The sequence below is a fragment of the Lepisma saccharinum genome, chromosome 4 (assembly GCF_977018435.1).
Source record: "Lepisma saccharinum chromosome 4, izLepSacc3.1, whole genome shotgun sequence".
In the NCBI taxonomy this organism is placed as follows: Eukaryota; Metazoa; Arthropoda; class Insecta; order Zygentoma; family Lepismatidae; genus Lepisma; species Lepisma saccharinum.
In genome coordinates this window covers 98,071,019-98,095,980 of record NC_139232.1, presented here as the reverse complement: position 1 = coordinate 98,095,980, position 24,962 = coordinate 98,071,019, and the positions used below count along the sequence as shown (strand labels likewise).

Below are 24,962 nucleotides of genomic sequence, written 5' to 3'. Positions count from 1 at the left end.
TTGCGGACATTTTTGTCTGTCCTTTCGCCTTAATGACAACCCAGAGGTCAGTGGAAGGACCACACAGGTATCTTTTCATCTCTCGTGGTCCGCATCCTGTCATTATTTTCCTTGGATGCATTAAAAAACAAAAGTATAACGAATCGTGAGGGTTTTATCTTAGGCGGAGGTTGATGGCAAGGAAGGGGTCAAGACCGTTTGATCAAACGAGCGACTTTGAACAGGGAGGAAAGGTAATGACATACCAGGAGGCAGTTGTCATAATGGGTACCGTCACAAAGGCAGGCTCCGCCTTTGTTGATACTGAATCCATGGTCTCCGCATTGTGATAGATTAACGTTTAGCATGCATAACATCTTAAAAGGCACAGCATGTTGGTTTGAGCCTTTTACGTTCACCCTTCACAGGCACAGATTGATTGGTTGATCTTGTTTATATTACATCACTTTTCTGCCACTTCTGGCAAATCGCGACGATGAGGACGAGCGATGATATGATGAAAGGACACTCACAAGAAACTTCCATGGTCAGGCCGGGATTCGAACCCGGGAAACCTTGGCGTCGCTGCGATAACCACTCCGCCACGAAGGTCGGCTTCGCAGAGGCGGTAAAACATTTAGCCTTACCAGAACCTTTCCTGGTTAGAACATTGATTGATTTATTTTCACTTCGCATTTCTGCCACCTTCGGTAGTGGCAGATTGGTAGCGATATATTGAATTCTCTTACTTTGCTTTTCTGCCACTTTGGTTACTCGCGAAGATGAGGATGAATAGTGATATTAAACAATTTTCAGTCCAGGAGTCGTTTGCTACATGCTTGATGACGGCCGCCATCTTGAAATGAGTCTGCCATACTGAATATTTTGTGATTTCATATATCTCGGCAACGGTAGCACGTATCAACGCAAATATTCATAATAAATTAATAAAGCAATTCTAAAGTGATATAAAAATAGTTGTTTTGTAGAAGAATCTCACTTTTGATAACATTCTATGAGAAAAACTCCGAGTTGAAAGCGTTCATAATTCCCGAATCAAAAAAAAAAAAAAATACAATCGCCATCAACAATCGATCAATGTACGTTTCACCTTCGATATTTCAGAACAAGGTAAAGCTGCAAATGTAATTCGGTGTAACCAAAGATGTATTTAAGGGGGTTCTAAAGCCATGTTAAAGCATAGGCCCAAATTTCAATGGATGACCGTACAACTAATATAGATTCGGTAAGGAAGAAATTTTCCGATATAAAATATTGTTTTATTTACTAGAACATGTGATCCTTATAATTTTGTTACGATTGAAGGTATATAAGTAAATAACAGAAAATGAAAGGTCTCAGTCATGTTCAAACTTCTGCGTACAGACGGCGCTGAAGTGGTAGTTTTGTCAATACCGGTGCATTTTTTCTTTTATGACTAGTATGGAAGATTTCATGGTGAAACAAACATTTCATGTTCTTCCCGCAAGCATCTGAAATACTATGTGAAAAAATGAAAACATTTCGTACCTTCAGAGAGTAGTGTTTATCATTAAAATTTTTAAAGTGGCGTTTTCTCGCAAATACTCCGCGGTGCAAATTTTAGCCAACACTGTTGCCGATATTTCACGCCGTGTATTCTAACGATATGATCAATACAAGTGCGTCGAAATCGTGAAAGTTAAACCAAGTTACCAGAGAATAACGAATCCCAGTAAATGTTGGAAGAAGGTCGGAAAAAACTGAAAGGTAAGTCTTATATTTAAATGCTTGTTGCTTATCCATCAAAAGCAAAACGTTTGCAATATGCAAGAGTGATGCAGAATGTATGATTTATTTATACGTTGAGGAAATACCTTCAGATATAATTTCTGTGAGAATATCGCTTCGACGTGTCTACATTTTCTTTACAAACGAAGTTCATAATTCTTTGCAATTGTAAAATCATAAGAGAATGTTATTTTAAATTAGGCTTAATGCAGATATTACAGTTTTGTGATTATTACTAGAGCATGAAATACCTTGATATAGATTATATTCTGGCATTAAATCGATATTGCACAAAATGCTCTACTATCGTTCCTGGGAGATTATTTTCGTATTTCACTGGTGCTATTCAAATGTACGTACATCGGAATTTGTATTACAAATCAGTCGTTCATTATCGTTTCACTTTGCCCTTGTACAAGGTTGGAACGAGTCGTTTCTGACCTGTTTTGAACAAGATTTTTCTCTTTTATGTTTTTGAAACTTGAACACAGTTCATAAAGCTCGCAAATGTTAAATGCAATAAGTAGGTTAAGCTGTTAGGTTGGATTGGAATAGATTTAATGTGAGATCCCTGAATTTTGTGCAAGTTCTGGACAACGTTCTGTTATCTTCTTTCACAGAATCAGGTCAGGTCAGGTTTTGTAAGCTTCGGTTTTCTCGTTCTTTCATAATTTTGAATGCCTTGTAATGGTAGCGCAACATTTCCAATAAGTTCAAGCTTTATGTATTCAAAGTGTAAAAGTACACCCTAACAAGGCCAATTATTTATTTGTGGGTAAGATTGAGTGATTTTCAGAGAAATCATAATTTGTCCAGATTATGTGACGAATATTTGATTCAATAACCTACTGAAGTCAAAGTCCTATTCATAGGCGTGCGCACGGGGGGCCAAGGGGGGGGGGGGGTCACGGACGTTCGCACATTTTTTCCACATAGGGACAAGCAAGATATTTTTCCGTGGGGCATATTACCCCGATAATAGTGCTGCCGCCTCAAAAACACCACTTGAATTTGAAATTATCGCATACTTCCGTCCCTCCATTACATAATAATTAATGTAAATTACTATGACTGAAATCAAATTATACGTGTGAAATATATACTTTTAGGTAGATATTCGTTTTCGAAGAGGGAGGTGTGGTAATCCTTGCCCCCTTTCTAGACGTTCCATGCCCCTACATTATTATACTTTCAACTAGAAATTTAGTGTAGAGGAATCTTATGACTTATTAAACGATATTATTGGAGAAAATGAAGTATTTCAAGCCGATGAAAATTCAAAGCAACTACGGGGAAGGGGTTGCAGTGGCGCAACCACAAGGGGGCAGAGGGGCATTGCCTTATCACAACCTTGGACGGAAATCAATTCTAGGAGGGCAAACATTGAAGTAAGAGAAAGTAAAACTAGCCGAAATTAAGAGTAGCAGGACAATAGGATACTCAAAATGGTATTAGTTTTCACGTCTTTCTATCACCATTTTTTCCATACGGCCAGGAGCACTTGTAGGGTGGCACAGAGGGGCAATTGTCCCCTCGACTTCAAATTTTATATACAAACAAAAATACATTTCGTAAAATTTTCTTGCTCGGTTCGCTCGTAATATCTGCTTTTCTTACAGTCTTGTCAAGTTCATAGTCATAGCTAGGGGACGGCGGGAGTTGTCCCTGGACGCTGAACAATCTGAATGAGAAAAATTGTAAAAGAGAACGCCATGGCGTCCCGTGATTTTTTTTTTTGCGCCATATTAAATCAATACAGTTTTCACTTTGCAAAAATTTGGATTGTGAAATTTTCTTGCTCACTTCGCTCGCAATTTATTTTCTGTAGTGCATTGTAAATTACCAGAGACAGTGTAAGAACAATTAAGTACTTCAGACAGTAGCTCCTGTAACAGCTTGGTTTGGAGGAAAAGGAGCGCGCATATTTCAGAGACAATTTATAACATTTTTGCTATTGGTTTGTTAGGGGCGGATGAATTGATTATGTAATGTATATAAATAATTGATAGACTCATGATAAGAGTAAGAAGAAGAATTTGTATTCTATAGCATGTTATTGATTGGTTGTTATAGTAACACATTGTGTAAGATGTACGTGAATGGCTTCCATGTATTAAAGTTATATTGTTTAATCTGAACCTACGTATTTTGTATGTCTTGTGCATGTATACATAAGAAATCACACAACACAACAAGGCTTACATCTATGGCGCAGTCGTACAGGATATTCTTGGTGATTCTTCGTAAGAAGAAGTATAGATGAAGACGTCACGAAGAGTACGCGACGATCATCATTCCAGCATAGGTTTATGCAAGGAGAAATTGTGTCGGCTTGATCAATTTCTACGGTAAGAAACCAAGATGACACGGTTTGTGTATTATTTACAATAATTGCATAAGGGCAAGGTTCAAGTCAGTGCGATACAAATTGTGTCTACGGCGTAGATTACAATAATTGTACAAGAACAAAGTTTAAATCAGTGTGATACGGATTGTGTTTAAGATATTGTGATATTTAGTTGACCACAATTATGAATATGTTCGGTTTGAATTTATTCTCTGAGTTCCGGCCAGATTCGGAAGAAATAGAAGATTATTTAACGAGGTTTGAACAATCTTGCTTGGCTCATGATGTTAATGAAGCCAGGAAGGTACCCATACTGATTGCAGTTATAGGGTCTGAAGCTTTCAAAGTGCTGAAGAACATCCTTGCACCTGAACCAGTCGATCGTCAAACGTATTCGATATGTGGAACGTTTCAAGTTCAGGCAATGCACGCAGGAAAGCGGCGAGGATGCAACACGATTTATGGTACGTGTAAAGGAACAAACACTTAAATGTAGTTTTGGCCAGTACTTACAGGAAGCCATTGTAGAGCAAATAATTGTAGGCGTTCGGTCTGACGCCATTAGAAAGAAATTACTGTCTGAACCTACATTGACTCCAGCAAAATGTCAAGATATTGTGCTTCAAATGGAATTAATTGAACGGGAAACACAAATGTTCACACATCGTGAAAAGGAATGTAGTCCTAATCTAGTTGCATTTGCTGGGACACAGAAATTTAAACCATGTTTCCAGTCCTCGCAAGCAAGCAAAAAGAACTTTGTTACTCCTCGAGATAAAAGTTATAAAAGCACTGAAGAATGTGATAGATGCTCCAGAAGGCATGATCTTGGACATTGTCCAGCAAAATATTCGATATGTTCATTTTGCAAAAAGAAAGGTCATTGGCATGTAAAATGCAAGTTTAGGAAAAATAATTGTGGAGTTGCGAGTAAGACAATTACAAGTGATCAAATATCTACGTCTAATATTAAACCTTTAGACGCTGTTGGTGAACAAAGCATACATAGTGAATTTCATGGTTTGTCTTTATTGCACGTCGAAGTTAGTGATTCTCATCCGCCAGAAGATAATACTTGCACTATTTCATCGCACACAGAAAATACACAAGTGGAAGATGCAACACTCACTAGTTCAAAAGCAAGGAGTGTTAGTTTAAAGCCAAGAGCACAAGCTATAGATGGCACTAATATTCTTGTGTCAGCAGAACCGTGCGTAGTTGATTTGTGTATTGATAAGCGAATTGTACAATGTGAACTAGATACTGGATCTACGGTTACTCTTAATCTGTGGTTACTCTGTTTAATAACAAGTCTTTCAAACAATTGTTTCCACATAGGCGAACACAATTTACTTCACTAACGTTACGAGGCGTGAATAATGATACGTTAAAGTTGAAAGGTCAAACCTTAGTGGATTTATCATTGAATGATGTATTGTATAAATTGCCGGTTATATTGTGTGCAGAAGAACTGCGTTATCCGTTGATTGGACGTTCATGGCTCGACAGTATTCATCCGCTTTGGAGAAAACTGTTAACACAATGTGACACTGTGTTGACAAACACGGGATCTGAACGAAAGAATAACGGAGATATTAATACTAAAATACCGGAAAGTGAAGGTTTGAGACCAGCTAATTTATTATCTAGCAAATATGCTAAAGTTGTTCAGGGTGATTTATCAAAGCCCATCACACCGTTTAAAGTTGATATACCTTTGAGAAGGAATGCTTCGCCTATTTTTAAACGACACTATGAAGTTTCATATGGACTACGAGATAAAGTAGAAAGTGAAATAGCGAAGTTGGTCGAAATAGGACTCTGGGAGCCTATTATGTACTCTGACTGGGCATCACCTCTCGTTGTAGTTAAGAAAAAAGATGGTTCATTACGCCTTTGCGTTGATTTTTCTGGTACTGTCAATAAAATGACTTGTTCTTACTTAGGTCTACCAGACAATATTGTGTCAGATAATGGTCCTGCGTTCAGTAGCCTAACTTTCCAGAACTTCTGTTCACAATACGGAATAAGGCACATAACCATACCTCCGTACCATAGTCCGAGTAACGGAATGGCCGAGAGATATATTCACACCGTTAAAGACCACTTGAGAAAATTGGCATTAGAACACCCCAATTTAAGTTCATTACAAATGGACGCGAGGATCGCGGAAGTTCTTCTGTTTTTGAGAAATTCCAGATTAGGAGAAACTCAAAGTTTGCCTTCTGCTTCCGTGTTGCGATTTCAACCAAGACTCTGGTGGATGGTAACAGATATGACTGAGCGGGAAAGGCGAGTGGATCGCCCACCATTTCTTGGATCACGGCGGGGCCGAGTAGAGAGGAAGAGACTTGACAAAACTTATCTTGCATATCTTCCGAATGATCCAGTCTGGGTGCAGACTCCGAAGGTAAATTCTCCGAAGCATGTACCAGAAATGGTATTGTCTAGAGTTGGCAACAGCCTGATATATAAAGTGCAGTTGTTCGACGGATCGACACGAACGGTACACGTCAGGTGGCTACGAAAACGTGAGTGTGAACCAAACCCCTCATCAACAGATCTACCTGATCCAAACCTTGAATCGATACCAGAAGGACAACCGGAGCAAAACTAACCATATACAGACGCTGGGCACACACCAATCAGAAGATCGAATAGACTTAGGAGACCTCCTAATAGATACGGTGAGACCAGCACTTAAAACAAAAAAAGAGACTCCAGGAGGAGATGATAAACGCATGATAAGAGGAAGAAGAAGAATTTGTATTCTATAGCATGTTATTGATTTGTTGTTATAGTAACACATTGTGTAAGATGTACGTGAATGGCTTCCATGTATTAAAGTTATATTGTTTAATTTGAACCTACGTATTTTGTATGTCTTGTGCATGTATACATAAGAAATCACACAACACAACAAGGCTTACAATAATATGTCGTACACACACACACACACACACACACACACATATACCCATCAATGCAATATAACTAAAACAGTGAGATAAAGTGAAGTTTTTCTTTCCCGACTAAACTTTCAAGGCTTTTGCCCCCCCCCCCCCCCGCCCAATCAGAGGGTCTGTGCACGCCTATGGTCATATTTAACATGCACTGTAAAGATAGATCTGAGTCACTGAAGTGAGCTGATACCGTGAATCAAACCTTTTATAATTCTGTTATGAAAGGACCACTTCGTTAACCATTATGGTGCAGTTTAGATCAATTATATTCACATGCACTTACACAACATCTCTAAATTGTTTTCATTTTATTATCAACTCAACTTGTCTGTGGTTGTAACAGTGTAATGAAAATTATTTTTTTCATCTTTGTTAAGTTCATAGTCTCATACACCATATTAACAATATTTTTATTTGCTCCTTTTGCAGATGAACATTTGAGAATCTATTTGATGTGTCTTCTAAGAATACCTTGAAATTTGTAAAAAGGTCAACAGATTTGACTAACAATGGCAACCCAATACCGTGGAAGTTTGTGGATATGCTTCTATGGAATAAAAATCGTCTGTGTGGATTGTTTGAACTGTACACAATTTGCACATACATGGTTGGATGGTGATGGTTTACAAGATATCAAGAGTCCAAAATATACTCAAGAAATGATGTTGCAAGACTTCTTAATATCTGGTTGCAAGTAGTCAGCAATTGGGAACGGTATATTTGAGAAACTGAAAATAATAGGAATGGTATAACTTGTTTGTCTTGTCTGTCAAGTTATAGCACACATTCCTTGAAATTTTTGCTAGTTCCAAGTTTGAAGGGTATTTACCCAAAATCTTAGGATATTCATTGCTTTCTGAATGGAATGATGATTTCAAGACAGCAAGAAGCATACGCATCTATGAGAGAACCACATAATGTTGCAGGATGGGCAAGAAGGAGAATGAAGTTACATTGAAAGAAAAATGTTAATGTGAATTTATACGTATATCCCGAATATATAGTTTTAGTAATCCCTTCATGCAATGATTTTTGAATGATTTGAATTTTATTCTAATGGTAATTACTACCATATTGTATCTTAGAAAACTTCTCTCACAATTCATATCTGATATCTTATCTAAGATATCGACAGTGTGTGGAAAGTTACTTTTCAAAAGTAATTCAAAGTTAATCACTTGAGAAATTAATTCAGTTATAATTACTGTAGCTTTAAAACGTATCTAATTTAGTTACTATTACAATTACTTTATTCTAGATTAGTTATATCTATTAGACATGGTTCAGAACATGAAATGCAAGTGCACTATTCATTTCATCACAGATGACAACCAACAACTTAGCATTAAGTTCATATATAATTGAGGACTAAAAGTGGTAAACGTTGTAAGTGCCAAGAGCGAAAGTGTTGGGAAATCGCATCGTTCCGCACACCAGCCCGTAAAAACGTGCACACTAGTGACCTCTTTACACGCCCTTTGAACTACTTAGAGGGCTATCAGCCACATTTCACATTTACCACATTATAAAGCATAGCACATTTCACAGTTCAACGTGGAAAACGGTGTTTGAATTATTGTGGCACTTACAGCGTTTACCAATTTTAGTCTTCAATTATAACTGCTGGTGTCCGTGTTGGAGTGGTTAGAACAGCGCGTTACGATGCTAGGAGTCTCTGGTTCGAATCCCGGCATGGGTATGCTTTGTATGTGATCTTTCATAAGTTTCATCATTTAGCTATCACTCGTTCTCATCTTTGCGATTAGATAAAAATGGCTGAAAAGCGTAGTAAAATAAACTAAATCAATCAACCATATAATTATAACTAAGTTAATATATTTTATATGTAAATACAGAGGCAATAAAATCCACATCTTTTACTTAAAGATAAAAAAATAATATTTTATTGTACTTTAGTAGTGCTATTGGGGCGTTTCAAAATAATACTTAGTAGGTATGCCTTTTTTTTATCAATCGAATATCACTTTTTGACATATTTTGACAATTTTTTGTCGATGTTTTAGCGTTTAGCGATGTTTTAGTACAAATTTTCACTATACTCATTTTTTCCCCACTCATACTTGGTAGGTATATTATGATCTTACGTGATACAACTTAACCTATCCTTTTTTTTACGATTATTTAATTTTTTTTACGATCCTAAGTGATATAACTTAACCTATCATTTTTTTTATTTATGCACTGTTTGAACGTTATTATTTGAGGATCATATTTTGTAGGTATTTTTTTTTATCAATCGAATATAAGTTTTTGACATATTTTGACAATTTTTTGTCGATGTTATAGCGTTTAGCGATGTTTTAGTACAAATTTTCACTGCACTCATTTTTTCCATTTATACTTGGTAGGTATATCACGATCTTACGTGATACAACTTAACCTATCTTTTTTTTTTACGATTTTTTAATTTTTTTTACGATCCTAAGTGATATAACTTAACCTATCATTTTTTTATTTACGCACCGAACTAACCTACAAGGGGGACTCTGTTTGTTTTAATATTTCAGTATTATAAGGTTTTCACAAATTTTATATAACCTAAAATGTGTTGCATGTTGATTTTTAGTATGTGGCAATTTTTTATGAATTTTAAAACTGTTCCGTGACCCTCTCGTTCTTCACGTCGTGGACGAAGGACTTCTCTGCAATCAGGATGACGCTGCATAGAGTATCGGCAGGCAGTGCGTCGTGGAACTCGCAAACACCCACTCTACAAAAATTCTACTATATGATTTTTTACTGGCTAAGCTAACCTACAAATAGGAATTGGCAGCACTGACTTATAAACCCACTGGGTCTTCTTGGCATGTTTTTTCATGATGTGTTGCCAGGCTATTGGGCATCTTGGCGTATACAATGTATATATTTTGAGAGGGAGGTTATAGCTTTTTATGCTGTACGAATACTAAAAACTTGACAGTGACAACCAACAGAGTAAATAAACCTACATGCAGAAACTAACAACACTAGTTTCTGACAGTGAATTTGAAATAAAATATTAAACAAAATACATGAGTAAGCACTGTGATTACAAATAGTACCAGTGTTATGCCCCTCCAACTCCAACTGGGCAACTGGGGGAAATAATTGTACAACAATTTGTACCTAATTGTACAATACTTGTACCTAATTGTACAACATATACACAGACATAAAAGAGAGAGCCTTCTCGCAACTTACTTCATGCACAATTTATATGATTTTACAACTGTGAAAAGAAAGCATATGTGTTCTGTATGCACACATTCATTCTTATTTTTCGAAGTTGAATGAAAACACGTGTTTTTACGCTCTCGTAATACTGACCTTGCCCCAGTGATTTTAAATTGCTTCCATCCGGTTTTTTTTTCTGTGTTATTTCCGCATGCACGCAACATTCGCTTTCAATAGACAGAAGGAGTTTTAGTATAGCAGGCTCCGAGTTTTACAATTTATTAAATTAAACAATAATTTATGTAAGAATATACTTGTACTTACCGAACACAAAATAATAAAAGCACATGTGAATTTTTGCGTGTGTTCATGTTATATGACGGCTGAGTAAAAAATAATGTTGACGCCCCGAAAGATAAAAGTTCCTGGTTCGACACTAGATGCATGCAAATTTTATGTTTTGCTCTCCAAAATCTTGATTTTTATGTTTGTGCTATTTGCCATACAGCAGAGGAGAAGAGGGGAGAGGGGAGGGGAGGGGGTACTATTAGCGCCATCTATTAGCAAACAATAGAAATAAAAAAGTAGGGTCAAACTTTTTCAACACCCAAAAATTTTAAACGTCCTCGTTTAGTAATACGATCAGCAGAAGACGTTTGAAAGAGTACTCTTAGTCGAGAAAGCTAATTGCTAGGGCCCATATATTGCTAAAATGTTCTTTGATTTGCATATTTCTCATACCGCCATATGTTGTTCTAGTTGACTTCTTCCAAAAAAATGCTAATTAGCGAGAGTTAATTAAGCAAGGCAAGTAAAAGAAGCAAATAGGACAATATGTGGCGGCGTGGAAATATGTAAAAATTCGATAAAATTCGAATTAAAATTGGGGGATATTTTGCATTTTTTTCCTATAATGTACAAAACATTTACCGTACATAATCTTTTCTATTTACAACAGTATAAAATAAGAGGAATGTGTGACAATATCCATATTAATTAGGAAAGTATGTTGTATGCTAGGTTAGCTAATTGTGTCTTCACTGTATAGAGGAAAGATGGAAAAAGAGAGCTCTACAAAAACTAACGCTCTTAACAATATTGTACGTTCGTGAAAATTATATATAAATAAGGCATAAGCGTATTATCTGCTTTCATGTCAGATTTTCCCGACCTGTGAGCTGTAGTGTTTAGGCGACAACCGACCTGCTCAAATATAATACTGTTGACAATATTGAACGCCCCGTGAAAATTATATATAAATAAGGCATAAGCGTATTATCTGCTTTCATGTCAGATTTTCCCGACCTGTGAGCTGTAGTGTTTAGGTGACAAGCGGCCCGCTCAAATATAATACCGTTGACAATATTGAACGCCCCGTGAAAATTATATATAAATAAGGCATAAGCGTATTATCTGCTTTCATGTCAGATTTTCCCGACCTGTGAGCTGTAGTGTTTAGGCGACAAGCGGCCTGCTCAAATATAATACCGTTGACAATATTGAACGCCCCGTGAAAATTATATATAAATAAGGCATAAGCGTATTATCTGCTTTCATGTCAGATTTTCCCGACCTGTGAGCTGTAGTGTTTAGGTGACAAGCGGCCCGCTCAAATATAATATCGTTGACAATATTGAACGCCCCGTGAAAATTATATATAAATAAGGCAAAAGCGTATTATCTGCTTTCATGTCAGATTTTCCCGACCTGTGAGCTGTAGTGTTTAGGCGACAAGCGGCCCGCTCAAATATAATACCGTTGACAATATTGAACGCCCCGTGAAAATTATATATAAAATAACATACCTGAAAATTATATTCACAGTAGATTTATTTTTTGAGTTTTGTAATTACCCCAAGAAATTCTATATAAAATAACATACCTGAAAATTGTATTTACAGTAGATTGAATTCTTGAGTTTTTGTATTCGCACACAAGAAATTCTATATAAATAACATACCTGAAATTCTATTTACAGTAGATTGAATTTTTGAGTTTTGTAATCACTCCAAGAAATTCTATATAAAATAACATACCTGAAAATTGTGTCGCTATATACTAGACTTTTTGATTTCTGTGATTTTGGAGAAAGCAATGGCATCCACCACCAGTTTCAATCGTAAAAATGATAAAACTGAATGTGTTACTTGTGGGAAGCTAATCTCAAGGAACAATTTATCGGTACACAGGGCAAGATGTAGCGAAACAGGTTCGAGAATTAATCGTTCGTTACCTTCTAAGCCCTGTGCTCGATGCGGAAAAATGATCAGCATTGCAAATTTAAGTAAACATCTCAAAATTTGCAAACCATCGACCGAACAAGGAACATCGAAAAGGAAAATCGATAATTCAGAAACGGAAGCTTCCACTTCCAAGCAAATTAAATTATCTAATGAACGCAAACCAATTAGATCTGCATTTAACGACCAACTCCAGGATTTTTCAATTAAGTCAGAACCAGGTCGTGACATCCTTAGTTTCTTGGATGAAACGAAAACATCTGTACTAAATATTTTAAAAGATAAACTTGAAAACAACTCTATAAAAGTATACGTTGTTCTGTTTTCTGAATACGAGAAAGTTGATGGCACAACGAGTATTTTTTATCATCGTACAAAAAACCAGACTCTTTATTTGGCGGACGTCGAAAATTTGGACAACTTCTATTATAAAGTTTCCAACGAGCTGGTTAAGAAACATGACGATTTCGAGGCTAAAGGGTCGGGATGGTCTCTATGTGGAAGTCCTCACACGTTAACTGTTTACGTGAACCAATTCTCGCCTCTTCGCGCTTCCAGCTACGTTCCTCTTCCACCGAACATTCAACACAAGAGGGCTGTGTTAAATATACAGAACAGCGATAAAAAGTGTTTCCTTTGGTGTGTGTTGGCTGCACTGCATCCTGTTCATTGCAAAAATAATCCACAGTGGGTTGGACATTACAAACAATACGAGACCGACTTTCAAAGTGTAATGTCTGACATTGAATACCCGGTGACATTGTCGGATATAACAAAGTTCGAAAATCGTGCAGGAAAACGCATCGCTATTAATGTATATTCCTTCACGTCAGATAAATATCTCGTGCATCCCGTCAGGATAAGCGATATCGACGATGACGATGCCTGTGTAATAAATCTCCTTCTAATTTCAAACGAGGATGTTCATCACTACACGCTAATTCGTTCACTATCACGTTTGGTCAGAAGTCAATCAACCAAGCATGAACATTGCATCGAAGTTTGCCCGAGATGCCTAACCACGTTCGACGATCGTGACCGACGTGATCATCAAAATCTTCATAGTCGTCAAATTGCTATCGAGAAACTTGCCGAACATAAAATTTATTGCGGTGACAACAGACCGGCTAGAATGTTGATGCCCGAAACGAACGAATTCGAAGAATTCAAAATGCACAAGGCATTGTTGGAACATCCCGCAATCATCGTCGCAGATTTCGAGGCGTTCCTCAAACCACTCTCCTACTGCGAACCGGATCCTGAAATTTCCTCCACAACGCCGTACCAGCTTCATCAACCTAATAGTTTCGGCTATGTTGTTGTGCGACGTGATAAAATAAATGAAGCATATATATACCGCGGGCCAAATGTAATCGAACACTTCCTGGAAAAAATAGTAGAGGAGGTTGAGGTAATTGGTAGCGTACTGCTTACATCAAAACCGATGGCACCTTTAACTGAAAATGAACTTCAAAATTACAATTCCACTGAGGTGTGTCCGGTATGTGATCAAAGTTTTACTGATGAGAACAAAAAAATATTCCACCACGATCATTTCAGCGGAAACTACATAGGTGGAATTTGCAACACGTGCAATCTTAAAATCCAGAAACCTAAATTCATCCCCATATTCTTTCACAACGGAAGCGGATATGATTTTCACCACCTGGTGAGACATCTTGGCTACGATCCGAAACGTATAGGTGTCTTGGCCGAGAATGAAGAACGCTACATTAGTCTCAGCAAGCAAGTGTCGATTCCGGGAACGAAAAATACAATCGAGATGCGCTTCCTGGATTCGTATAGATTTCTCTCTGCAAGTCTGGATGCTTTAGCGAACAAACTCACCGACGATCAATTTAAAATAACTAGAGCTAGTTTTCCCAACGTAGACATAGAACTCGTTAAACGTAAAGGGGTTTATCCTTACGAATATGTTAGTGATGGTTCTAAATTTAACGACGACGCTCTTCCACTTCCAAGAGAATTTTACAGCAGACTCAGAGAGAAAGGAATCACGGACGAAGAATACCAACACGCGCAACTCATGTGGGAGAAATTAGAATGTAGGACACTCGGAGACTACCACGACGCATACTTAAAATTAGACGTGACGATACTCGCGGATGTTTTTCAAGCGTTCAGGAAAACGGCAACGAATATTTACAAATTAGATCCAGCGTATTTCTACAGTCTACCGGGATTAGCGTGGTCGGCAATGTTATTCCAGACAAAGGTCAAGCTGGAACTGATATCGGACGTTGACATGTTGCTATTCATCGAAAGAGGGATACGAGGTGGAATGGTGCAATGCGTACAGAGACATGCAAAAGCTAATAACGTACACATGAAAGAAGATTACGATTCAAATCGAGCATCGAATTACATCTTCTACGCCGACGTTAATAATCTCTACGGACATGCCATGGTTCAGAAACTTCCTTACGGGGGATTCGAATGGTTAGATCCCACTTCGATAGACATTATTCATTTCGACGATAGCGAGTGTGGTTTCTTCGCAGAGGTAGATCTCCAATTCTCCGACCACCTGCACGACACGTTTTCGGATTTGCCTCCGACTCCCGAAATCAAATGTCCACCCGACTCGGTTCAAGACAAGCTTTTGTTAACATTGGACCCTAAACAGAGATACGTCGTCCACTACAAGAATCTCCGGTTTTTGATTGGGAAGGGTGTTCAGATAGTAAATGTTAGAAGAATACTAAAGTTTAAACATTCCACGTGGTTAAGACCTTACATAGAAACTAACACACAACATAGAACAGCTGCCACTTCCGATTTAGACAAGGATTTTTTAAAATTAAAGAACAATGCGGTGTACGGAAAGACCATGGAGAATGTTAGAAAGCACGTAGACGTGAAATTAATTTCCGATAAGAATAAATGTCAGAAGTGGATAGCCAATCCTAGATTCAAGTCGAGAAAAATTTACAACGAGAATTTAGCACTTTTCAATCTACATATAAGTAGTGCAGTTTAGAGAGTTCTGCGCCCTCTTGTGGTGAGCTGAAGTGGTGAGAAGTGTTGCCAACTCCTCACTCGAAAAAATCACCAAGGTTTTTGTTTTTGGGTATAACCTAACCTAAAGCAAGGAGCTGGCAACCTTGCTTGAGGTATTTTCTCGCAGTGTTGCCAACTCCTCACTCGAAAAAAATCACCAAGGTTTTTTTTTTTGGTCTAACCTAACCTAAAGCAAGGAGCTGGCAATCTTGCTTGAGGCTTGCCTTACAGTGCATAAAGCAAGGTTGCCAACCCACTGGTATTTTTGCCATAGCCTTTTACAAGAAAAAAAAAGAGAAAGGGAAGAGTTAAACAACCGACAGCTTACCCACAGCTTTTTTTTGCTCTAACCTAACCTAAAGCAAGGAGCTGGCAATTTTGCTTGTGCAATCAACCCGGTTGATCGCCCTCAAGTGGAGATTAGTGTTGCCAACTCCTCACTCGAAAAAAAATCACCAAGATTTTTTTTGCTCTAACCTAACCTAAAGCAAGGAGCTGGCAATTTTGCTTGTGCAATCAACCCGGTCGACCGCTCTCAAGTGGAGATCAGCGTTGCCAACTCCTCACTCGAAAAAAAATCACCAAGGTTTTTTTTTTAGTCTAACCCAACTTAAAGCAAAGAGGTGGCAATTTTGCTTGAGGCCTGCCTTACAGTGCATAAAGCAATTTTTGCCAACCTGCACACACTGGGCAAGGAGAGGCGGCACTGCTGTAAAAGAGAGAGAGATGGGTGGATGGCAACGCAGTATGTGTGTGCGTGTGTGTGTATAATATGTAGCATTATTAACTAGAGTGTGTTGGCAATTTACTTACAACTAAAAAAAATAGAGATGCCAACGTTGGTGTAAGATGAAGAGAGAGAGAGATTTATGGCTGGCAACAGTAATGAGCGAATGCGCCATATCGTAATTTTCCAACTCCGTATATCGTGACCTTTGTAAACCTCTCTCGGGGGAACGATGTGCCACACACACGCGCGCACACACGCACACACACGCGCGCTTATGTATTGTAACACAAACAAACAAACAAAATAATAATTGTTGTTTTTTTAGGATGCCTGGCCCCTATAACCTCGCCAGGGTGCGTGGTGCCCAACCCAAAAATGTTCTAACGGCTGCGGTTATAGATTACCGCACCTCTGTAGAGTTTCACGTGTTTTTTTCTCAAACTTCTTATATATTTTTTTAAATTTTTTTACAGGGTTTATTAAAGTACATATTTGAGGAAAACAACGCCACCCATATATAAATAAACCCCTCAAACTAACACTAATTAGAATTAGCCTACAAAATTTTTCTCGTAAGGTATTTTTTTGTAAACACTCTACCACCAACAGATCGCATATAAATAAACATACCCCCAAAAAAAATGCGCTCCATGAAAAGTTGCCCTGTGTGCAAGATAACCATATCAAGCGCACATTTTGCAAGACATTGTCGTACCTGCACACCTGGTAAGCGTGTAACCGCTAAAAAATCATGTCCCAGGTGCGGTATACCTATTACCATTAATAATTTGAAGAGGCATATAACATCATGCAAAGTTGTCGTTGAAGCACCTGTTCCCCAACCGTCGACCAGCTCGACCAAGAGGAAAGCGGAAGCCGACTCGCCACCACCCGCCAAACGCGTCAAGCCTGTGACAAAAACAAACCAGACTGCTTTCGAGCGGTTGTTAGAGGATTTTGTCATCACTTCGGAGGGCTCATGCGACGTGCGTAGCTTTTTGGAGAACGTGCAAGCCGAAATCATTTCCATTCTCGGTGATGCGCTTGCAACGCACTCCACTAAATTCTACGCATCGCTACGTTGCCAGTACAAGAAGCCGTCCGATGAAATTTACAGCTTCTGCCACAACACCAAGGCGAAGACGCTGCATCTGGCGGATGTCGACAACCTCGAGGTCATCTACAACCAGTTTATCGATGAGCTGGTGGCAAAAGAGGAAGAACATCAAGCTAAAGGCTCGGGGGGTTCGTTGTGTGGCGAGCCTCACGAACTGTGCGTCAAACTTTGTAAGTTCGTGCCTCTCTCCGCCTCCAGCTACACCGCCTTACCACCTACCATTGCGACAAAGAAGGCCGTCCTGAACATCCAGAACAATGACGCCAAGTGCTTCGTATGGTCAGTGCTTGCAGCGTTGCACCCTGTCGACCGGAAAAACCATCCACACCGAGTTAGCCACTACCTACCCTATGAGGCAGAGCTGGAAGTTGCCATGGCTGGGATCGACTACCCGGTAGAGGTCCCGGACATTCGAAAGTTCGAGGCTCGTACGCGGTTGGCCATCAATGTTTACGGTCTCACTGACGAAAATGCAGTGTACCCTATTCGCGTGAGCGACGTAGATGTTGATGGTGCGCAGGAAATCCATCTCTTACTTATCAAGAACGAGACCCATCACCACTACACTCTTATCCGTTCCCTCTCCCGGTTGGTGTCGAGCCAAACAAGCAAACATCATGGTAGCATAGAAGTTTGTCGAAGGTGCTTGTCAACTTTTGACAATCAAGAACAGCAGGATTATCAGCACATCAAAGGTTCCAACATCGCTGCAGAGAAGCTCGCCAGCCACAAGATCTACTGCAATGCCAACGAGCCGGGTGTGGCAGTCTTACCCAAACCTGGCACTGTGGAGCGTTTCCACATGCACGGTGCCATGGTAGAACATCCCGCTATCATCATCGCGGATTTCGAGGCCTTCCTCAAACACCTGTCCACTTGCGATCCAGATCCCGAAGTTTCCTCCACCACCCCTTACCAACTCCACGAGGCTTCGAGTTATGCATACGTTGTGGTGCGACGTGACCAGCATATCGCCCCCGAGCCCTACGTGTACCGTGGTCCCGACGCCGCCAAACACTTCCTCGAGAGGATGGTTGTCGAGGCCAACGAGATAACAAAAGTACTGTTGGCCCCCATGTCTATGCTCCCACTGTCTCCCGACGATCAGCGTAGACACGACGAGGCTATTGCTTGCCCTGTCTGCGTCAAGGAGTACACCGCCAACAACCGTAAAGTCCAACACCACGATCACTTTAACGGTAGGTATGTTGGACCTTGGTGCAGCGGATGCAACCTCATGGCCCGGGACCCGCGATTTATCCCTGTGTTTTTTCATAATGGCTCGGGATACGACTTCCACCACCTCGTCAAGCATCTTGGGTACGACGACATGCGAATCAACGTCCTGGCGCAGAACGAGGAGCGTTACATTAGTGTGAGCAAGTGGGTGCGAATCTCAGGAACACACTCTACCGTCGAGCTTCGCTTCCTCGACTCCCTGAGGTTCCTCCCAGCCAGCCTCGATGCTCTCGCAGGGAAGCTTAGCGACGAGCAAATGCTCATCACCTCCGGAAACTTTCCGAACTTGGACGCCGGCCTCTTCAAGCGTAAGGGGGTCTATCCCTACGAATATATTACAGACCCTTCCAAGTTCGCAGAGACGTCGCTACCCCCCCAGGCGAAGTTCTATAGTCAGCTGCGAGGCTCGAACATCACCGAGGATGACTATCACCATGCCCAGTCCATGTGGCGCGAGCTGGGCTGTCGAACTCTCGGGGACTACCACGACGCCTACCTCAGACTTGACGTGACGCTCCTCGCCGACGTGTTCCAGACGTTCCGTGCGACCGCAATGAAGATCTACAAGCTGGACCCCGCCTACTTCTACAGTCTCCCCGGACTGGCGTGGTCAGCCATGTTTCTGGTGACGAAGATCAAGCTGGAGCTTCTTTCGAACGTGGACATGATGCTGTTTGTGGAACGCGCCGTGCGGGGTGGAATGGTCCAGGTGTCGCAGCGACACTCGCGCGCCAACAATCACCGCATGGCCACCGGCTACGACCCCTCACAACCGTCCAGCTACATCATGTACACGGACGTCAATAACCTCTACGGACACTCCATGATGCAGCCACTCCCTTTTAGAGGCTTCGAGTGGGCTGACCCTTCCAACTTCGACGTCGAAGCTTTCGACGATTCGGAACATGGGTTCTTCGCCGAGGTGGACCTTGAGTTCTCCGAGAAGCTGCAGGATTTGTTCTGTGATCTTCCCCCTGCACCCGAGTTCAAGTGTCCACCCGATTCCAACCAGAAGAAGCTCGTCATGGACTTCGAGCCCAAAGAGCGTTATGTCCTACACTACCAGAATCTCCGGTGGTTGATGCAGCGAGGGGTCGCGGTCCACGCAGTTCACCGCATCCTCAAGTTCGAGCATTCTCCATGGTTGAAGCCATATATTGAAGTCAACACCAAACACCGCACCGCAGCCACGTCCGAGCTCGATAAGGATTTCTTCAAGTTAATGAATAATGCAGTGTTTGGCAAAACTATGGAGAATGTACGGAATCGCATGGACATAAAATTGGTAACGAGCAAAGCACAATGTCGCAGGCTCGTAGCAAACCCATTATTTAAATCGAGGACCATTTATAACGAGCAGCTTGCTCTGGTGCATATGAGGAAGAGTGAGGTGAGGCTCGACAAGCCAATTTATGTTGGTGCCTCAGTATTAGACCTGAGCAAGCTGCACATGTTCGAGACGTACTACGACATATTACGTCCACATTATAGCCACAACATCTCGCTTCTCTACACGGACACGGACAGCTTGGTGTACCACGTTCGCACGGACGATGCGTACGGGGATATAGCCAGAGCTCCATCTTTGGTTAACCTCTTCGACACCTCGGGCTATCCCCAGCAAAACAAGTACGGCATCCTGCCCCGAAACAAAAAAGTGCCTGGCAAACTCAAAGACGAGAAGGACGGTGATGTAATTCTCGAGTTTGCAGGTCTTCGCGCCAAGGCCTATGCCATCAAAGCCGAGGGTAGCGTTACCAAGAAGGCCAAGGGTGTCGGCAGACAGGTGGTTCGGGAGCATCTCGCATTCGAGGACTTTGTCGATTGCCTCAAGACCAGGTCGTCGGTTCTAAGAGAAGAACAGCGCATCCAGAGCGTCGACCATATCATCACCACAAACAAAGTTAGAAAAATTGCGCTGGATCCCAACGACGATAAGAGGTGCGTCCTCGAGTGTGGTATTCACACATTGCCGTGGGGGCACTATCGCTTAGCAGAAAGCAAAACCTGCAACTTATGTCCATCTTCAACAGAAGATTCATAAAAACAAAAACAAACAAAAAAAAAAATATTTTGACTGTCATTACAAGAAACTTTGACCGTATTCTTAAATAACCAGCATGCCTATGAATTTGTTCGGTTTCAAAAAACAGATCATTATGGAAACCATACCAGATCATGAAGTCTTACCTTCCGTGTTACCTAAACTCAACGGTCTGTTGATCATTCACCTCAACAGCATTTGGACGAAACTGAATGACGATGTGGGCAAGATGTTTTATATTTTTAATAACAATTTACATTTCTACGAAATTCCGATCGACGGGAAACTTCAAATCACCGTGAATCCGGTGAACGCAGGCGAAATCAAAATTTCTACCGGCAAGAACATTTTTCGAATCAAGCACGACAAGATGCTTTCTAACATTACGTACGATGTGTCTGCAGGAGATTACCTGTACGTGGAACTCCTCGGAGATTACGACAAACTTATTCCTCTCTTCGTAGAATTACGAATCGTCTATCCTATTATAAATAACCGTTAACCAAAAATGCCTAACGACATTTTCGGCAACACCAAGCGTGTAGACCATGCAGAAGAGATTCTCATGTTGGACATTCGAGTTAAGAAGTTGAGGACCGATTTGATCGCTTTGCAGGAGACCTTAAACAAAAGTTTAGAGTCGGAAATCGCTACGCTCCAAACGCAATGTCTCGACCCCATTCTGAAAATCGATTCCGAACTGAAGGCGCTGATAAAAAATTATGTCGACGTACCTTCTTACGACAACGTTCAAAATATACAGTTGAGCGTGGATTCGCTTCAAAATGATTTGGCCAAATTACAGCAATTTCAAGCGAAAAATGAAGATTTGGAAAAATTGAAACTCGAAATCGAAGAACGAACTTCCGCAATAGAAAAGAATTTCTCTGAACTTCAAACCGTCGTGAACGATATAGACGCAGAACGCTTGCATGTCGTCGTTTCCAAATTACAAGAAGAATTCACCGGCACGTTGGAAGAAATCAAATCCAAGTTGCAGACTTTGGAAGATACAATGACGAACCTACCATCGTCGGACGAACTGCAGGTCATCGGTAAAAGCGTCGCGAACATAAAAATTCAATTGGAGGCCTATCGAGATTTCGAACACATTCAAACCACCATCGCTACGCTTCAGGCGTCCTTGGAATTGATCAACGAAGAAATTAAAAATATTCACGCTGAAGCGAGAGCGTTGACGAGCATTCAAGACACGTTGAGCACGGTTCAGCAGAAGATCGAATATTTAGAAAATTTGAACGTCGAAACGAATCTCGCTCATTTTCATCACGTACTCGACAACATACAGGGTGACTTGGAATCGTTACGGACGAGCGTGCCTTCGAGCGAAGATTTGGAAAAATTAAAAACGGCGGTGACGGCACTATCCGATTCGAGCGACATCAAAAGCTCATTGAGCGATCTCGAGAGTAAAGTGGCCAATCTCCCCACCTCCAAAGAATTGCACGCTTTGAAAAGAAACATATCTCGAATGCTGAAACGACTAGAAACGGAAACGGCGAACGTGGAACAGATTCGAGACGAAATTAGTTCGCTGGTGTCGACGCTGCCCACTTCCCAGAGCGTCGCCGACCTTCACACGCAGTTTACAGAGATGCGAAGCATGGTGAACGATCTTACCGAGAAGAGCTCGAAATTGAATCAAGTCGAGAACCTTCAGAACGTCGTCGTCAACATCAGAGATCAAGTTGGAGTGCTGGAATCCACGCAGGAATCGACGCTGACCTCTTTCGGTGCCAAGTTGCAAGAACTCAACGAAAACTACAAGCAGTTGAACGTGGAAGTGAAAATCAAACCGTCGTTTTCTGCCGTAACGGATACCATAGTCGAGCATCTGCTGCCCATCGAAAATAAACTCGGACAAGTTCACAGTAATCTGCTCGGCGTCGACACTAAATTCGCTAAACTGCATTCTCTGCAAGCCATCGAAATCAACAGCGTACCCAATCAACAGAGAATCTCCACGTTCGTCGAAGGTAACAAACTGTACATGTTGCATCCTTATCATCCGTACTACAAGTTTCTCCTCGATGGCACGATTCAGATAAACGAATTTTCGTACTGGTCTCACGGCAGAAAAGCTAGCGTTCCCACCATGACTTTGATATCGAATCGTGGTGTCCAGAAAGCAGGAAACATTCCTCTGGCACGTTGGAACGAAACGCGCAACATATATGAAATACACGAAGACGAAGATCTCACCGTTTTCGACGTGAGTGCCGGCGATAAGCTGATCATTCAAAACACGAGCGAAGTGCCACCCTCTTTGAATCCCATCACGCTTGTGCTTCTCTTGAAACGTAATCTCTAAAAAAATGTCTAGGCAGGCCATCGTCGAAGAATTGCATAAACCTGCACGCCGCAACTACGAACGTTTGGCTGTGGTAACCAAGGGCATCGACGACCTCTGGCAAAGTGACCTCGTGGAGATGAGTAGCGGCAATTTGAAAAACGTACATAAATTGAACAAGGGCAACAAGTACCTTCTCACCGTCATAGACACGTTTTCGAAATTCGCATGGGCTCTACCTTTGAAGGCGAAAACGGGAACGTGCGTCACGGAAGCATTCAAATTAATTTTTCGCGAAAGCGGCGGCAGACGACCACGGTTTCTGCAAACGGACAACGGTAAGGAATTTTACAACGCCGTATTCCAAAAGTTTATTGAAAAACACAAGATTCGACATTATTCGACCTTCAGTCACATCAAAGCCAGCATCGTGGAAAGATTCAATCGAACCTTGAAAACACACATGTGGAAACGATTCACGCTTCGGGGGAATTACAAATGGGTCGACATCCTGTCGGAACTCGTCGACACCTATAATGAAACGGTACACAGAACGATAGGCATGAAGCCAGCCGCCGTTACCAAGTCCGACGAGCAGCGTTTAATTTCTACAGTTTACTGTCCAAAGTACACACCCACGACAAAAAAAGCTAAATACAAAATTGGAGACCGGGTGAGGATCAGCAAATTCAAACGCACCTTCGAGAAGGGATTCATAAAAAATTGGAGCACGGAACTCTTTACGGTGGTTCGAGTTCTACCCGGAAACCGACACACGTATATAATAAAAGATAGTAGCGGCGAGATTTTGAAAGGAAGATTTTACGAAGAGGAACTCTCTAAAACGAAACACCCCGACACGTACCTCATCGAGAAAGTATTGCGTAGGAAAGGTGACAAACTGTTTGTCAAATGGCTGGGACTTCCGGAAAAGAGTTGGATCGACGCGAACGAAGTGATCTTGTGAGTACGTGGAACGTGGTGAAGCGTCTACCGGATCCGGAAACTCAAACGAAGAAAAAGAACGGTGAGTTGCTTCCCGACAGCATCCGCTGTCTGATCGTAGGTCCTTCGGGGTGTGGGAAAACGACACTGCTCGTGGACAATTTTCTCCTCGCACCGAATTGGTTAGATTGGAAGAACAGGCACCTGTACGTGTTCTCGAAAAGTTTGGAGCAATCCAAATACCAGCAACTGATGAAACTGTACGATGGTCTGGACATTGCAACGTTCGCCTCGGAAATAAAACCACTCGACGATTGTCGTGAAAATTCAGTCGTTGTGTTCGACGACGCCATCCTGGAAAATCAAAATGAAATTCGCAACTTTTTCACGCAAGGTCGTCACAAAGGAATGGATTGCTTCTACCTAGCTCAAACGTTTTCCAAAATTCCAAAACAGTTAGTGCGCGACAACGCCAATTTCATATGTTTGTTTCGTCAAGATCACACCAACCTCAAGCACGCGTACGATGACTACGTAGGCGGAGACATGAACTACAATCAATTTTCGGAAGGCTGCTCTACTTGCTGGAACGGTGACGATTTCGGATTTGTGACGATCGACATGACGAGAAAACCCAGCGACGGAAAATACAGAAACAAAATCAACGACTTTCTAAACGTTGCAACGTTGTGAGAAACGACGTATATAAATAACGTCATGACGAAACGAAAAATCGAAGACGAAAATCTCAAGCTTCGCGATTACCTCGCGAAACGCTTCAAAGGTTGGAAATCCGAGAATCGCGGATTCTACGAAGAGAAGAAACGTCAGGATCAACCCGTGATCGATGCCATCAGCAGTCTAGGTAAAGAAATTAAAAGTGTCACGGAACAAAATAAAAATTTGATTAATGAACTCGTACCGCTCGCAGCTAAAAGTTACGCCGTACCCACACCCATTTCGAGCATTCCTTCGACACCGTTCGAACTGAAGGATGCACCGGCACGACGTCGAGCCATAGGCAGCACGTCGTCGTCTTCGGATAAAATCGAGTTGGGACCTTTGGCACGAGACTACCTGAG

The 24,962-nt window shown here is 41.1% G+C and overlaps 1 protein-coding gene across 1 annotated transcript; it reads left to right on the top strand.

The window, feature by feature from the left end:
- Positions 1–6,023: 6,023 nt before the first annotated feature.
- LOC145987024 (uncharacterized) lies at positions 6,024–6,713 on the top strand. The gene has a single exon (XM_083121486.1). The coding sequence runs from the start codon at positions 6,024–6,026 to the stop codon at positions 6,711–6,713; it is 690 nt and encodes a 229-aa protein (XP_082977612.1).
- The last annotated feature ends 18,249 nt before the right edge of the window (positions 6,714–24,962 follow it).

Coding starts and splice junctions, on each gene's coding strand:
- LOC145987024 (XM_083121486.1), top strand. CDS start 6,024: ATGACTTGTTCTTACTTAGGTCTACCAGACAATATTGTGTCAGATAAT.